At 41.8% G+C, this 16652-nt stretch overlaps 1 protein-coding gene across 1 annotated transcript in view; it reads left to right on the forward strand.

Moving 5' to 3' along the window:
* The window catches only part of MAPK1IP1L (mitogen-activated protein kinase 1 interacting protein 1 like), an 83485-nt gene that overhangs the window by 35431 nt on the left and 31402 nt on the right, over window positions 1-16652 (forward strand). The window contains exon 3 of the mRNA XM_053697613.1: window positions 7072-8065. Coding sequence (XP_053553588.1) covers window positions 7072-8016 — 945 coding nt within the window. The 3' untranslated portion in view covers window positions 8017-8065. The remainder of the gene's footprint in view (window positions 1-7071; window positions 8066-16652) is intronic.

Genomic DNA, 16652 nt, shown 5'->3' on the forward strand with positions numbered 1-16652 from the left:
ACTTTAGCTTTGGTATTGGTATCCCATAAGTAATGGATAACCCGTGGACTGAACACACTTAACAAGAGAAAACATAATTTATGCTTACCTGATAAATTTATTTCTCTTGTAGTGTGTTCAGTCCACGGCCCGCCCTGTCTTTTTTTTGAGGCAGTTCTAGATTTTAATTAAAACTCCAGTCACCACTGCACCCTATAGTTTCTCCTTTCTTGTCTTGTTTCGGTCGAATGACTGGATATGACATGTGAGGGGAGGCGCTATATAGCAGCTCTGCTTGGGTGATCCTCTTGCAACTTCCTGTTGGGAAGGAGAATATATCCCATAAGTAATGGATGACCCGTGGACTGAACACACTACAAGAGAAATAAATTTATCAGGTAAGCATAAATTATGTTTTCACTAACTTTAGGTTTTTCACTGAAATTATTGACAAACAGCTTGGCACAAATGGTTGAAATGCTTCTCTGGGATCCCCCTTGTTCCGAAATAACAGACATATATGTCTTTGGCGTTGCTTTTTGGTAATTAGAAGTCCACTAAATGCCACTGCGCACCACACTTGTATTATGCACAGCAGTGAAGGGTTAATTTTAGCTTTAGTGTAGAGATCAGCCTCCCACCTGACACATCCCACCCACTGATCACTCCATGACCCCTCTCAAACAGCTATCTTCCCTCCCCCACCTCACAATTGTCACAGCCATCTTAAGCACTAGCAGAAAGTCTGCCAGTACTAAAATAAAAGGCTATATATATATATATATATATATATATATATAAATATATATATATATATATATATATATATATATATATATATATATAATTTTTTTTAATATTATTCTGCAGTGTTGGATCACCCCGTTAGCCCCCAACCTCTGTGATCCCCCCCCCCCCCGCACACAACTCTCTAATTCTCCCCCCTCTACCTATTTGCTGCCATCTTGGATACTGGCAGCTGTCTGCCAGTACCGAGTTTGCTGAAAAATTTGCTTTATTTTATAAAAAAAAATATGTAAATGTGCCCCCCTCAATACCCTCCCCCCCAAGATCCCTCTCCCAATATTTATACCTCCCTCTCGCTCCTTCATATGTACCGTAGTGTAGCGGTCTCGCGCGCATCCGCCCTAAAAGGAAGTTCAGGAACTCTACATTCAGCGATGGGCCGCCCACACACCTCCCTGCGATTCCTCCCACGCAAACAACGATCAGCACCATCGCTGGCTGATGCAGAGTGGCTCTCTGCATTGGATGCTTAAAAAAGGGTATTGCAGGATGCCTCAATATTGAGGCATCACTGCAATACCCTGAAAACGTCTGAAAGCGATCACAATCTCTTCCAGCGCTTGAAAACCCTGAGGATGTGCCGGGTATGTCCTTGGTCATTAACGACCAGTTTTTGTATGACGTACCCTTCACGTCCCTGGTCGTTAGGAATTTTCTAGTCAAAATTAATCTTTCATGATTCAGAAAGAGCGCTGATTTTCAAACCTGTCCTGAGGCATCCCTAACAGGCAACATTTTGAGGTTGTATGAACTGGAGCACAAGTAAAACAATTAGCCGATTAGTAAACATGGTTATTTACCTGCTCTCATCCAAGGTAATCCAGAAAACCTGGACCGTTGGGGAGGCCTGAGGACAGGTTTGAAAACCAGCTACTCCTATTATCAATTTTTGTTTGTTCTCTTGGTATCTTTATCTGAAAAAGCAAGAATGTAGGCTTAGAAGCCGGCCCATTTTTGGTTGAGCACCTGGGTAGCACTTGCTGATTGGTGTATAAATGTAGCCACCAATCGGCAAACGCTACCCAGGTGCTCAACCAAAAATGGGCAGGCTTCTAAGCTTACATTCAAATAAAGATACCAAGAGAACAAATAAAAAATAATAGGAGTAAATTAGAAAGTTACTTAAAATTGCTGCTCTATCTGAATCATAAAAGTTTAATTTTGACTAGACTCTTTAACTATGTGTTTACCCCCCTTTGTTGCCAAGAATCATTAGTTCAATAATAAAATATTTTAACAAATAAGAGCATTTTACTTTTGCACAAACATGTTTTGTTAACTCCTTTAGTGCCAAGGGCTTGTTTCCGTTTCCCCTGGACCAGTCAAGTTTTTGACTGTAAACATTTATTGTCAACAGTATCTACATATATGTTTCAGAATAAGCTGAGCTTTCTGTTGGCATATTTGCTCTTTGGTTTAACTGTAATGTGTAAGAAATATAAACCTGGGGGGACGGGGACTTTCCTATAACATTTTAGCAAAATAAAGTTATACAAAGTTTTGACTGCTGGCTGTAGCTTTGCTTTAGCTTAAAAATTCTCTCTCTACAGGTTTTTTGCTATTACAAGGGTTTGATCTCTCTGACGTCTTTCAGGGGACTTGTAGCTCTATTATGCAGTATTCCCTCACCTAACAACATGTATCCTAATAGGGGACCATGAAGTGTAGTTGTATTCTAAAAGTGGGTTCTCTCTTTTCACCTCCCAATATTTGAATCTTATATCTTGGGGCTAGACGCAAGGAGGGCCAGGAGCCCTTGATGCACTGTCTGGGTGGCACAAGATGAGGCTAATAATTCTGTAGCAGCATATCAGTGGTCAGTGCAGGGATGAGCAATGAATGGTGGAAATTGATTGGTCAGGATGAGAACCGTTATCAGAGGTTGGAGGTTGTTTAATATGGTATAGAGTTTGAACATTTCTTAGCAGGCCTTTTGGTGTTCCTGGATGGGCTTTAAACAGTCCCAGGTTTGTAATTGACCAATTTCTGTTACTGTAAGAAGATGGGGACTCAAGGTTCTAGATGGTTTAAATAATGATTATTCTAAACACTATTTTTAGGACTCTTCATTTTTTAAAATATCTTGAGTAAAAGATCTTGGTTGCCATCATAAAAATGTGAGCATAAAATAAAAAAAGTTCAGAAGAAGATTGCTACATGCCTAGATTCTAGATTTATGCAGTCGTGATTTGCATTTTCTCGTGTTTCCAGCAGATCTTGTTAGCGGTATATATTAAATACCTATACATATGTACATTTTTGCCCCACTCCCTGCAGATGGACTATACAATATCAATGAATTGAGGAATCTGGACCATATATACCTCTAAAGCGGTGTATGTTGCCATTTGAGAGTGTATTGCACATGCTTAAAATAATATTTTTCAAAATTGTCTTGGAATGCCCTCAAAAAGGATAGTTTGGGACTTTATTTAGTGACTTTAGGTGCTGAATTTGATAAGTGAAAAATTTTCTTGAAACCCTGTGAAGTAAAAGAAAAATCGATTGTGACAGTCAAGAAATTTTTGGTTCCATTTTAAAAATAGGACCTTTCCGTAAGCCGATAACACGGTTTTGGAAAAACAACTGAAAACCTGCAATTGTGATCACCTTACAAGGAAAGTGCCATGTTTCATGAAATGCGCAAAAAGTATTGGAGGCTAGCAGCAGAAGCTACCAAACAGCAGGTAGAACCACTGAACATCTAACAATTACATTGCATTTACAGTATGTAGTGGCGAAACTATGAAGGAGAGGGTGTTGTTACCCAGGGTTATTGTATAGATTTTAATCAAGTTTCCTCTACAAATGTTCATTCTTTCAGCCTAGGAGCCGCCCCATTTTTGCTTCCGCACCCTGGGTAGCGCTTGCTAATTGGTGGCTACATTTAGCCTCCCTTTAAAGTTCCTGTTGCTTTGTCTGTCTAATTTCAGGTTTCCTCAGGTTTGTCATTGAACATTTCCATTTCCAATAGTTTTGGTTCAAATGGCCTTTACCAAAGGGCTTGCTGCTCATCTATTAAAGACTTGTTCACGTGGATTATTTGTTAAAACTTTTTTTTTACCAAGGGCCTTGTTGCTCCACTTGTAAATACCAAGGGCCCAAAACTCTAAAGCTCCCTCCTCAGGTGAGATTATCCAAAGAGATCTATAAGTTCCTTCACAGGATTCTGATGTGCATCTTGCTATGGTGCCTACCTTGCATTGAAAAATGAGACATGCTGCATTCATTTTCAGAAGATCTAAAAAATTACACATTTTCCTTGTTCTTGTCATTTATCCAAAAATTAGAAACAAACTTGAATGTAAAGTTTCATCAAGTAGTGCCTAGATTTTAAAAATACTATTAAAACAGGGGCACTTTCATTGATGAAACTTTACTTTGCACCATATTTGTAGAAATACTTCTTCATCTTGAAAGCCGGATCGCCGCTTTCCCCGCCCGTAGCAAGCCTCTTCCTACGTCTGAAATGACTATTCCGGCCTTCCTCCAATCATGGCGTTGCTTTAGACAATGCTTCCCCCCCGGGGGGGGGGGAGTCGTGATTGGAGGATGCTGGAATCGTCATTGCTGACGTAGGAAGAGGCTTGCGACAGGGAAAAAATTAAATTTTGTCAGAAAAAAAAATTACTGCTTATTTGAAATTCTGAGTAAGGGCTATTGCAATGTATTTTTATTTTGCACTTGTTAGTTATGCATATTGCATGCATATAGTGTATTTAGTGATCCTTTAATGAGTTGCCATATGTTAACGATGGACAAATCCAGAATGGTATTGATGGCAAAAAAGAAAAATGTCAGTGTAACAAAGAATTGGGGGCAATGGCAGGGATCCTATAGCATTTACCAGAAATGCATTGGTGATTCCTTTGGAAGTTTAGATTGATTTTCCTCTTTTCTCTGCTTCCCAAATGAATGCAAAATATCAAACTGTACATCTATATAAAAAAATGTTGGTCTAGAGTAGTGCAAGGATTTACCCCTTTAAAATTATTTTGAGTATTTACCTGGCTCTTGCCCTGAAGCAATCACTGCGTAGCATGTAGTCAGTCAGACAAATGGAATATATATTATATTTATTTTTATATATATATAGAGAGAGAGATATTGCATGTCTGCGCCTCAAAGCAGAGGTTTAATATAGATTAAAACATAAAAAATAGCACTGAAATTGTGGGGTATTAGCCCCTGTAGCAATGCACTTCTAGTTACCTCAATCAGTATGAGGTAAGTAGCTGCTGTTAGGTAATAAAGCACAGCTCCCACCGGTCTCCACACTGCTCAAATGTTTTAGACAATAGATGATACAGGGTGTCTGATCTGCCGTGCTGCTCCTGAGGTATGATAGTATATATTTCCACTGGAGATCAACACTTTTGCCTCTCAAGATGTAAGGTGCATATGTAAAAACAAATATACACTAATATAGTGAAGTACGTTTTTATTTTTAACATATAACACTTGATTATAAAAAGTTTGCACTCACAAACTAATCCTTACCTCATTTTGATTGAGGTTATGACACAAAATAGTATAGGTTTAGAAGCCGGATTCCTACCAGAAGTACCAGATCAGGAGCGAGGTAAACTCAATATCGAAAAACATTCAAAGTCCCCCCACTGTAACAGATCTCCTGACTGAAGCTTCCTAGGGGTGTGATGTGATATAGAATCGGGAAGTTAATCATTTTCAGTTGTGTGGGTGAGGTTTTCTGAGGCCCATATCTTGGCCCCCACCACATGCTCTTTCAAGAGAGGGGTCCCTAGTATGCAGGTACCTATTGTGCTAAAAAGTACCTGCAGTTTTGGCTGAGGGGAAGTCCCTCTTAAAGGAATATTCTAGTCAAAATTAAACTTTCATGATTCGGATAGAGCATGCAACTTTCTAATTTACTCCTATAATTCTTTGTTCTTTTGGTATCTTTAGTTGAATGTAGGCTTAGGAGCTGGCCCATTTTTGGTTCAGAACCTGGTTAGCGCTTGCTGATTGGTGGCTACTTTTTAGACACCAATCACAAAGCTCTACCAAGTTGCTAAACCAAAAATCGGCCGTATCTTATGCTTACATTCTTGCTTTTTCAAATAAAGATACCAAGAGAACAAAGAAAAATTGATAATTTTGACTAGACAATTCATTTGAAATGAGGGGTCAGTAGTCACCTAGGGTGCAGATGAGCAATGATAAAAATGTGTGCTCGCCTGCCCCTCTGGAAACCAGAGAATTGTTTCTAAGGAAAAGGTGAATGAAGGAATTCCCATCTTTACAACTCACGCTCACATGCCCATCTTATGTTGATTGCCGCTGTAATCAGCTGCTTTAGCTAGGCACTACGGAGGTGTTTGCCACGGGGCAGGGGACTCTCTTTATTGCCACTATCACCCCTGGAAAACTACACAGAGGGCATTAGTCATCATTGTTTACATAGAGTAGTAGCCCCTTATTTTCAGTTTGGATTCCAATACCTATGTCATTCAAATGTCAGCACCTTCCTAATTACTATTGTTCAAATTAATACAAACGGATAAAAACAACTATAGCATGGGGGTTACATTTTTAATAATTGCTATCTCCAGTAAATGTAATGTAATTTGCTCCTTAGCCAATCCCACCACTAGTGATTGGATGACTGGCAATCCACAATACAAGTTTGGGTGCCCCTGGTTTTGGCTTGTAGACCTAGAAATAGCCCAATTTTAACAAATTTCTTATATTTTTAAAAGTAGGTAACATTTCAAAAGGGTAATTTAAATATATATTATTTGTTATTATTTTAGAGATCCACTTTTTAAAAGGGACACAAATGTCTTACATAATTTTCTGGAAAAGCTAAATATTCATAGCAGCTATTTTGTCATCAAATATTTCTGTAAATGTATCTATTAGATTTATAATTGATACTGTGTTTACATGTATAGTTCATATTTAGAAAGGAAGAGAGACAAAATATTGTAATATTTTTTGACCCATTTGCTATATTTTTATAATATAAATTTAAGCTTATGTTCCCTGAAAAAAAAGAAGTCCAAAAGAAAAAAACAAAACCCAGGGATTTTAAACATTTATACACAATTTGAAAATAAATCTCCTAAATGTCTATCAAAAAGTAATAAACTACTGAACATGAGTAAGCCCAAATGCTCAACAATCAAATATACCGTAAGCCTTTGTGCGTAGTTATCTCTCGCTGACTGATGATGTAAATAATTGGTATTTATAAAAAAAAAATTGCATTAAATTTCATTTTAACACTCTGCCTAAAAACATTTTTGTTTGTTTTTTCTTAAGCTGGAAGATGCTTTGGACTTTAAACCACAGAAGAAAACAGATGTAGTTGATCCAAAGAAAGGAACACCTTCAAATACACCCTATGGACAAGGTCCTCCTGGGTTATATCCAGGATTGCAACCAAATGCTCCAGCACAGCCATACCCATCTGGTCCTCAACCTGGAGTTCCTACCCAGCCATATCCTGGTGGAACTCATCCAAATCAACCATTTCCTTCCGCACCAACTGGACCCCATCCAGCTCCAAACCAACCATATCCATCTGCACCAACTGGACCCCACCCAGCTCCAAACCAACCATATCCATCTGCACCTACAGGTCCACATCCAACTGCACCAACACCGTCATATCCAGGAGGACCAGCTGGTCCCAATCCAAATGCCCCATATTCTTCAGGACTCCCGGGGTCCTACCCAGGAGCTCCTTCTGGTCAGCATCCTGGTGCCCCTACAGGGCCTTATCCATCAGCCCCTACAGGGCCTTATCCATCAGGTCCAACAGGGCCATATCCAAGTGCACCTTCTGGACAGTATCCTGCAGCACCTTATCCTTCAGCACCTTCAGGACCAACAGGAATGCCATCACAATATCCTAATCCTTCTGGTGCTTCTGGTCCATCTTATCCACATCCTTCTGGGCCTGCTCCTTCTCCCGGTGGGCCCTACCCAGCCCCCAATGTACCCTTTCCATCACCTTCTGGTCCATATGGTCAGTCAGGATCTACAGGCCCCTCACCAGGAGGGCCTTGGGGTGCTGGATCGTGGGGATCAGGAGGACAGTACCCTACACCACCAAACCTGCCATATCAAGCCTCTGGGCCATACCCAGCTCCTAGCCAAGCTCCTGGAGCTGTACCATCAGTACCTTGGGGATCTGTGCCACCTGGGCAATGGGGACCACCAGCATCTTATCCATTTCCAGGGGCCCCTGGATCTTATCCCTGAAGTTGCCAAGTTCCTAAACTGAGCTTGACCATCAGTGCCATATTTCTTGGTAAGAATTGCTGAATTACCATTGTTTTAAAACAGAATTTATATAAGTATTTTTAAACCAAAGATTATAGACCTGCCACTCTATCTTGTACTTTAAAGCTTTTTCTTTCTTAATCATAATAAAACAGTGTTAAAGGGACATGATCTCCAACATTTTTTCTTTCATGATTCATATATATATTAGTTTCAAACAACTTTTCTATTTACTTCTATTATCACATTTGCTTCATTCCCTTGGTGTACTTTATTGAAGGAACAGCAACGCACTAATGTGAGCAAGCTGATCACATCCGGAGAGCCAATAACGAGGCATATATGTGCAGCCACCAATCAGCAGCTAACTCCCAGTAGTGCATTGGTGAGTCTCTACCTAGGAATCCTTTTTTCTTCATAAATGGAAAGAGTCCACAGCTGCATTCATTACTTTTGGGAATTCAGAACCTGGCCACCAGGAGAAGCAAAGACACCCCAGCCAAAGGCTTAAATACCTCCCCCACTTCCCTCATCCCCCAGTCATTCTTTGCCTTTCGTCCCAGGAGGTTGGCAGAGAAGTGTCAGAAGTTTTTGATAGTCTCTTATGGAGGGTAGTTCTCTTCGCATGGGACTGGAGTTTTAAGTAGTCCTGTCAGTCTCTCAGTGAGAGCATGGATGAAAGTTAGAGTCCGGAGATGCAGGGAGAGTCTTTCTGCGAAACCATCCCGACTCAGAATAACAGCTCCACAAGCAATCAGCGTTGACGAGTTTCGCTGCCTGTTTTTCTCTTGTAAAGGTATATCCAGTCCACGGGTTCATCCATTACTTGTGGGATATTCTCCTTCCCAACAGGAAGCTGCAAGAGGACACCCACAGCAGAGCTGTCTATATAGCTCCTCCCCTAACTGCCACCCCCAGTCATTCTCTTGCAGCTCTCGACAAGAAAGGCAGTATCAAGAGATATGTGGTGACTTAGTGTAGTTTTTAACTTTAATCAAGAGTTTGTTATTTTTAAACGGTACCAACGTTGTACTGATTTACTCTCAGGTAGAAATTGGAAGAAGAATCTGCCTGGAGGTTGATGATCTTAGCGGTTTGTAACTAAGGTCCATTGCTGTTCTCACACATAACTGAAGAGTATGGAAAGAAAACTTCAGTTGGGGGGACGGTTTGCAGATCACCTGCTTTGAGGTATGTTCAGTATATTTTTTTCTAGAGAGATAAGGTCTGGAAAATGCTGACAGTGCCTGGTATATTTGAGGTAAGCCTGATACAGTGATTTAACGACTGGGATCATGCTTACAAGATAAGGGTAATTTCTCCAACATAGGTGTGTCCGGTCCACGGCGTCATCCTTACTTGTGGGATATTCTCTTCCCCAACAGGAAATGGCAAAGAGCCCAGCAAAGCTGGTCACATGATCCCTCCTAGGCTCCGCCTACCCCTGTCATTCTCTTTGCCGTTGTACAGGCAACATCTCCACGGAGATGGCTTAGAGTTTTTTAGTGTTTAACTGTAGTTTTTATTATTCAATCAAGAGTTTGTTATTTTAAAATAGTGCTGGTATGTACTATTTACTCTGAAACAGAAAAGAGATGAAGATTTCTGTTTTTATGAGGAAAATGATTTTAGCAACCGTTACTAAAATCCATGGCTGTTCCACACAGGACTGTTGAGAGGAATTAACTTCAGTTGGGGGAACAGTGAGCAGTCTTTTGCTGCTTGAGGTATGACACATTCTAACAAGACGATGTAATGCTGGAAGCTGTCATTTTCCCTATGGGATCCGGTAAGCCATTTTTATTCAGACAGTAAATAAGGGCTTCACAAGGGCTTATTAAGACTGTAGACATTTTCTGGGCTAAATCGATTCTTATATTACACATATTTAGCCTTGAGGAATCATTTAATCTGGGTATTTTTGTTAAATAATATCGGCAGGCACTGTTTTAGACACCTTATTCTCTAGGGGCTTTCCCTAATCATAGGCAGAGCCTCATTTTCGCGCCGGTATTGCGCACTTGTTTTTGAGAAGCATGACATGCAGTCGCATGTGTGAGGAGCTCTGATACATAGAAAAGACTTTCTGAAGGCGTCATTTGGTATCGTATTCCCCTTTGGGCTTGGTTGGGTCTCCGCAAAGCAGATACCAGGGACTGTAAAGGGGTTAAAGTTATAAACGGCTCCGGTTCCGTTATTTTAAGGGTTAAAGCTTCCAAATTTGGTGTGCAATACTTTTAAGGCTTTAAGGACACTGTGGTGAAATTTTGGTGAATTTTGAACAATTCCTTCATACTTTTTCGCAATTGCAGTAATAAAGTGTGTTCAGTTTAAAATTTAAAGTGACAGTAACGGTTTTATTTTAAAACGTTTTTGTACTTTGTTATCAAGTTTATGCCTGTTTAACATGTCTGAACTACCAGATAGACTGTGTTCTGAATGTGGGGAAGCCAAGGTTCCTTCTCATTTAAATAAATGTGATTTATGTGACACTGAAAATAATGCCCAAGATGATTCCTCAAGTGAGGGGGAGTAAGCATGGTACTGCATCATTCCCTCCTTCGTCTACACGAGTCTTGCCCACTCAGGAGGCCCCTAGTACATCTAGCGCGCCAATACTCCTTACTATGCAACAATTAACGGCTGTAATGGATAATTCTATCAAAAACATTTTAGCCAAAATGCCCACTTATCAGCATAAGCGCGACTGCTCTGTTTTAGATACTGAAGAGCATGAGGACGCTGATGATAATGGTTCTGAAATGCCCCTACACCAGTCTGAGGGGGCCAGGGAGGTTTTGTCTGAGGGAGAAATTTCAGATTCAGGGAAAATTTCTCAACAAGCTGAACCCGATGTGATTACATTTAAATTTAAGTTGGAACATCTCCGCGCTCTGCTTAAGGAGGTATTATCCACTCTGGATGATTGTGAGAATTTGATCATCCCAGAGAAACTATGTAAAATGGACAAGTTCCTAGAGGTCCCGGGGCTCCCAGAAGCTTTTCCTATACCCAAGCGGGTGGCGGACATTGTAAATAAAGAATGGGAAAGGCCCGGTATACCTTTCGTCCCTCCCCCCATATTTAAAAGATTGTTTCCTATGGTCGACCCTAGAAAGGACTTATGGCAGACTGTCCCCAAGGTCGAGGGAGCGGTTTCTACTTTAAACACACCACTATACCCATAGAAGATAGTTGTGCTTTCAAAGATCCTATGGATAAAAAATTAGAAGGTTTGCTTAAAAAGATGTTTGTTCAGCAAGGTTACCTTCTACAACCAATTTCATGCATTGTCCCTGTCACTACAGCCGCGTGTTTCTGGTTCGATGAGCTAGTAAAGGCGATCGATAGTGATTCTCCTCCTTATGAGGAGATTATGGACAGAATCCGTGCTCTCAAATTGGCTAATTCTTTCACCCTAGACGCCACTTTGCAATTGGCTAGGTTAGCGGCGAAGAATTCTGGGTTTGCTATTGTGGCGCGCAGAGCGCTTTGGTTGAAATCTTGGTCAGCGGATGCGTCTTCCAAGAACAAACTCCTTAACATTCCTTTCAAGGGGAAAACGCTGTTTGGCCCTGACTTGAAAGAGATTATCTCTGATATCACTGGGGGTAAGGGCCACGCCCTTCCGCAGGATAGGTCTTTCAAGGCAAAAAATAAACCTAATTTTCGTCCCTTTCGTAGAAACGGACCAGCCCCAAGTGCTACGTCCTCTAAGCAAGAGGGTAATACTTCTCAAGCCAAGCCAGCCTGGAGACCAATGCAAGGCTGGAACAAGGGAAAGCAGGCCAAGAAACCTGCCACTGCTACCAAGACAGCATGAAATGTTGGCCCCCGATCCGGGACCGGATCTGGTGGGGGGCAGACTCTCTCTCTTCGCTCAGGCTTGGGCAAGAGATGTTCTGGATCCTTGGGCACTAGAAATAGTCTCCCAAGGTTATCTTCTGGAATTCAAGGGGCTTCCCCCAAGGGGGGAGGTTCCACAGGTCTCAATTGTCTTCAGACCACATAAAGAGACAGGCATTCGTACATTGTGTAGAAGACCTGTTAAAAATGGGAGTGATTCATCCTGTTCCATTAGGAGAACAAGGGATGGGGTTCTACTCCAATCTGTTCATAGTTCCCAAAAAAGAGGGAACGTTCAGACCAATCTTAGATCTCAAGATCTTAAACAAGTTTCTCAAGGTTCCATCGTTCAAAATGGAAACCATTCGAACAATTCTTCCTTCCATCCAGGAAGGTCAATTCATGACCACGGTGGATTTAAAGGATGCGTATCTACATATTCCTATCCACAAGGAACATCATCGGTTCCTAAGGTTCGCATTCCTGGACAAGCATTACCAGTTTGTGGCGCTTCCTTTCGGATTAGCCACTGCTCCAAGGATTTTCACAAAGGTACTAGGGTCCCTTCTAGCGGTGCTAAGACCAAGGGGCATTGCAGTAGTACCTTACTTGGACGACATTCTGATTCAAGCGTCGTCCCTTCCTCAAGCAAAGGCTCACACGGACATAGTCCTGGCCTTTCTCAGATCTCACGGATGGAAAGTGAACGTGGAAAAGAGTTCTCTATCTCCGTCGACAAGGGTTCCCTTCTTGGGAACAATAATAGACTCCTTAGAAATGAGGATTTTTCTGACAGAGGCCAGAAAGACAAAACTTCTAAACTCTTGTCAAACACTTCATTCCGTTCCTCTTCCTTCCATAGCGCAGTGCATGGAAGTAATAGGTTTGATGGTAGCGGCAATGGACATAGTTCCTTTTGCGCGCATTCATCTAAGACCATTACAACTGTGCATGCTCAGTCAGTGGAATGGGGACTATACAGACTTGTCTCCGAAGATACAAGTAAATCAGAGGACCAGAGACTCACTCCGTTGGTGGCTGTCCCTGGACAACCTGTCACAAGGGATGACCTTCCGCAGACCAGAGTGGGTCATTGTCACGACCGACGCCAGTCTGATGGGCTGGGGCGCGGTCTGGGGATCCCTGAAAGCTCAGGGTCTTTGGTCTCGGGAAGAATCTCTTCTACCGATAAATATTCTGGAACTGAGAGCGATATTCAATGCTCTCAAGGCTTGGCCTCAGTTAGCAAAGGCCAAGTTCATACGGTTTCAATCAGACAACATGACGACTGTTGCGTACATCAACCATCAGGGGGGAACAAGGAGTTCCCTGGCGATGGAAGAAGTGACCAAAATCATTCAATGGGCGGAGACTCACTCCTGCCACCTGTCTGCAATCCACATCCCAGGAGTGGAAAATTGGGAAGCGGATTTTCTGAGTCGTCAGACATTACATCCGGGGGAGTGGAACTCCATCCGGAAATCTTTGCCCAAATTACTCAACTGTGGGGCATTCCAGACATGGATCTGATGGCCTCTCGTCAGAACTTCAAGGTTCCTTGCTACGGGTCCAGATCCAGGGATCCCAAGGCGACTCTAGTAGATGCACTAGTAGCACCTTGGACCTTCAAACTAGCTTATGTATTCCCCGCCGTTTCCTCTCATCCCCAGGCTGGTAGCCAGGATCAATCAGGAGAGGGCGTCGGTGATCTTGATAGCTCCTGCGTGGCCACGCAGGACTTGGTATGCAGATCTGGTGAATATGTCATCGGCTCCACCATGGAAGCTACCTTTGAGACGAGACCTTCTTGTTCAAGGTCCGTTCGAACATCCGAATCTGGTCTCACTCCAGCTGACTGCTTGGAGATTGAACGCTTGATCTTATCAAAACGAGGGTTCTCAGATTCTGTTATTGATACTCTTGTTCAGGCCAGAAAGCCTGTAACTAGAAAAATTTACCACAAAATATGGAAAAAATATATCTGTTGGTGTGAATCTAAAGGATTCCCTTGGGACAAGGTAAAGATTCCTAAGATTCTATCCTTTCTTCAAGAAGGATTGGAGAAAGGATTATCTGCAAGTTCCTTGAAGGGACAGATTTCTGCCTTGTCTGTGTTACTTCACAAAAAGCTGGCAGCTGTGCCAGATGTTCAAGCCTTTGTTCAGGCTCTGGTTAGAATCAAGCCTGTTTACAAACCTTTGACTCCTCCTTGGAGTCTCAACTTAGTTCTTTCAGTTCTTCAGGGGGTTCCGTTTGAACCCTTACATTCCGTTGATATTAAGTTATTATCTTGGAAAGTTTTGTTTTTGGTTGCAATTTCTTCTGCTAGAAGAGTTTCAGAATTATCTGCTCTGCAGTGTTCTCCTCCTTATCTGGGTGTTCCATGCAGATAAGGTGGTTTTACGTACTAAACCTGGTTTTCTTCCAAAAGTTGTTTCTAACAAAAACATTAACCAGGAGATAGTCGTGCCTTCTTTGTGTCCGAAACCAGTTTCGAAGAAGGAACGTTTGTTGCACAATTTGGATGTTGTTCGCCGCTCTAAAATTCTATTTAGATGCTACAAAGGATTTTAGACAAACATCTTCCTTGTTTGTTGTTTATTCTGGTAAAAGGAGAGGTCAAAAAGCAACTTCTACCTCTCTCTCTTTTTGGATTAAAAGCATCATCAGATTGGCTTACGAGACTGCCGGACGGCAGCCTCCTGAAAGAATCACAGCTCATTCCACTAGGGTTGTGGCTTCCACATGGGCCTTCAAGAACGAGGCTTCTGTTGATCAGATATGTAGGGCAGCGACTTGGTCTTCACTGCACACTTTTACCAAATTTTACAAGTTTGATACGTTTGCTTCTTCTGAGGCTATTTTTGGGAGAAAGGTTTTGCAAGCCGTGGTGCCTTCCATTTAGGTGACCTGATTTGCTCCCTCCCTTCATCCGTGTCCTAAAGCTTTGGTATTGGTTCCCACAAGTAAGGATGACGCCGTGGACCGGACACACCTATGTTGGAGAAAACAGAATTTATGTTTACCTGATAAATTACTTTCTCCAACGGTGTGTCCGGTCCACGGCCCGCCCTGGTTTTTTAATCAGGTCTGATAATTTATTTATTCTTTAACTACAGTCACCACGGTATCATATGGTTTCTCCTATGCAAATATTCCTCCTTAACGTCGGTCGAATGACTGGGGTAGGCGGAGCCTAGGAGGGATCATGTGACCAGCTTTGCTGGGCTCTTTGCCATTTCCTGTTGGGGAAGAGAATATCCCACAAGTAAGGATGACGCCGTGGACCGGACACACCGTTGGGAGAAAGTAATTTATCAGGTAAACATAAATTCTGTTATTCATGTTAACTCTCATATTACTTAGTGTAAAAACGTTTGCATAACTTACAGAAAAAACGTTTTTTTTCTCTGAGGTTGATAAATCTTTATTTGGGGTCTAGTTTTCCACATGGCTTGTTAGATTACTCCTAGGAGTACTTTTTTAAGGCCCTCTGACATTGAGTGCATGGTGGGAGGGGCCTATTTTCACGCACTTTATGCGCAGTTGATATCCAGACTGAGATATCCAGCTTCCCTAAAGGAGTCCTCTGGCATCTAGGACCACTATAGAGGGTTTTTTTCCTGCAAAAATCGGGTTTAAGGGCAGGTAGGAGCCACAGCAGAGCTGTGGCAGTGTGTTTGACAGTTTAACGGTTTTACCGTTTTTCTAATCCGGTTTGGGGCCTAAGGGATTAATCATCCATTTGCAAGTGGGTGCAATGCTGCTTCAGTCTCTTATACACACTGTAAAAATTTCATAGAGTTTACTACTTTTTATCACTGTTTTGCAGTTTATGTGCTAGTTTTTTTCTCTTAAAGGTACAGTACCGTTTTCTTTCATGTAATTAGCAAGAGTCCATGAGCTAGTGACGTATGGGATATACATTCCTACCAGGAGGGGCAAAGTTTCCCAAACCTTAAAATGCCTATAAATACACCCCTCACCACACCCACAATTCAGATTTACAAACTTTGCCTCCGATGGAGGTGGTGAAGTAAGTTTGTGCTAGATTCTACGTTGATATGCGCTCCGCAGCAAGTTGGAGCCCAGTTTTCCTCTCAGCGTGCAGTGAATGTCAGAGGGATGTGAGGAGAGTATTGCCTATTTGAATGCAGTGATCTCCTTCTAAGGGGTCTATTTCATAGGTTCTCTGTTATCGGTCGTAGAGATTCATCTCTTACCTCCCTTTTCAGATCGACGATATACTCTTATATATACCATTACCTCTGCTGATTCTCGTTTCAGTACTGGTTTGGCTATCTGCTATATGTAGATGAGTGTCCTGGGGTAAGTAAGTCTTATTTTCTGTGACACTCCTAGCTATGGTTGGGCACTTTGTTTATAAAGTTCTAAATATATGTATTCAAACATTTATTTGCCTTGACTCAGAATGTTCAACTTTCCTTATTTTTCAGACAGTCTGTTTCATATTTGGGATAATGCTTTTTAATTTAACATTTTTTACCTTAAAATTTGACTTTTTTCCTGTGGGCTGTTAGGCTCGCGGGGGCTGAAAATGCTTCATTTTATTGCGTCATTCTTGGCGCGGACTTTTTTGGCGCAAAAATTCTATTTCCGTTTCCGGCGTCATACATGTCGCCGGAAGTTGCGTCATTTTTTGACGTTATTTTGCGCCAAAAATGTCGGCGTTCCGGGATGTGGCGTCATTTTGGCGCCAAAAAAGCATTTAGGCGCCAAATAATGTGGGCGTCTTATTTGGCGCGAAA

The sequence above is a fragment of the Bombina bombina genome, chromosome 1 (assembly GCF_027579735.1).
Source record: "Bombina bombina isolate aBomBom1 chromosome 1, aBomBom1.pri, whole genome shotgun sequence".
Taxonomy (NCBI): Eukaryota; Metazoa; Chordata; class Amphibia; order Anura; family Bombinatoridae; genus Bombina; species Bombina bombina.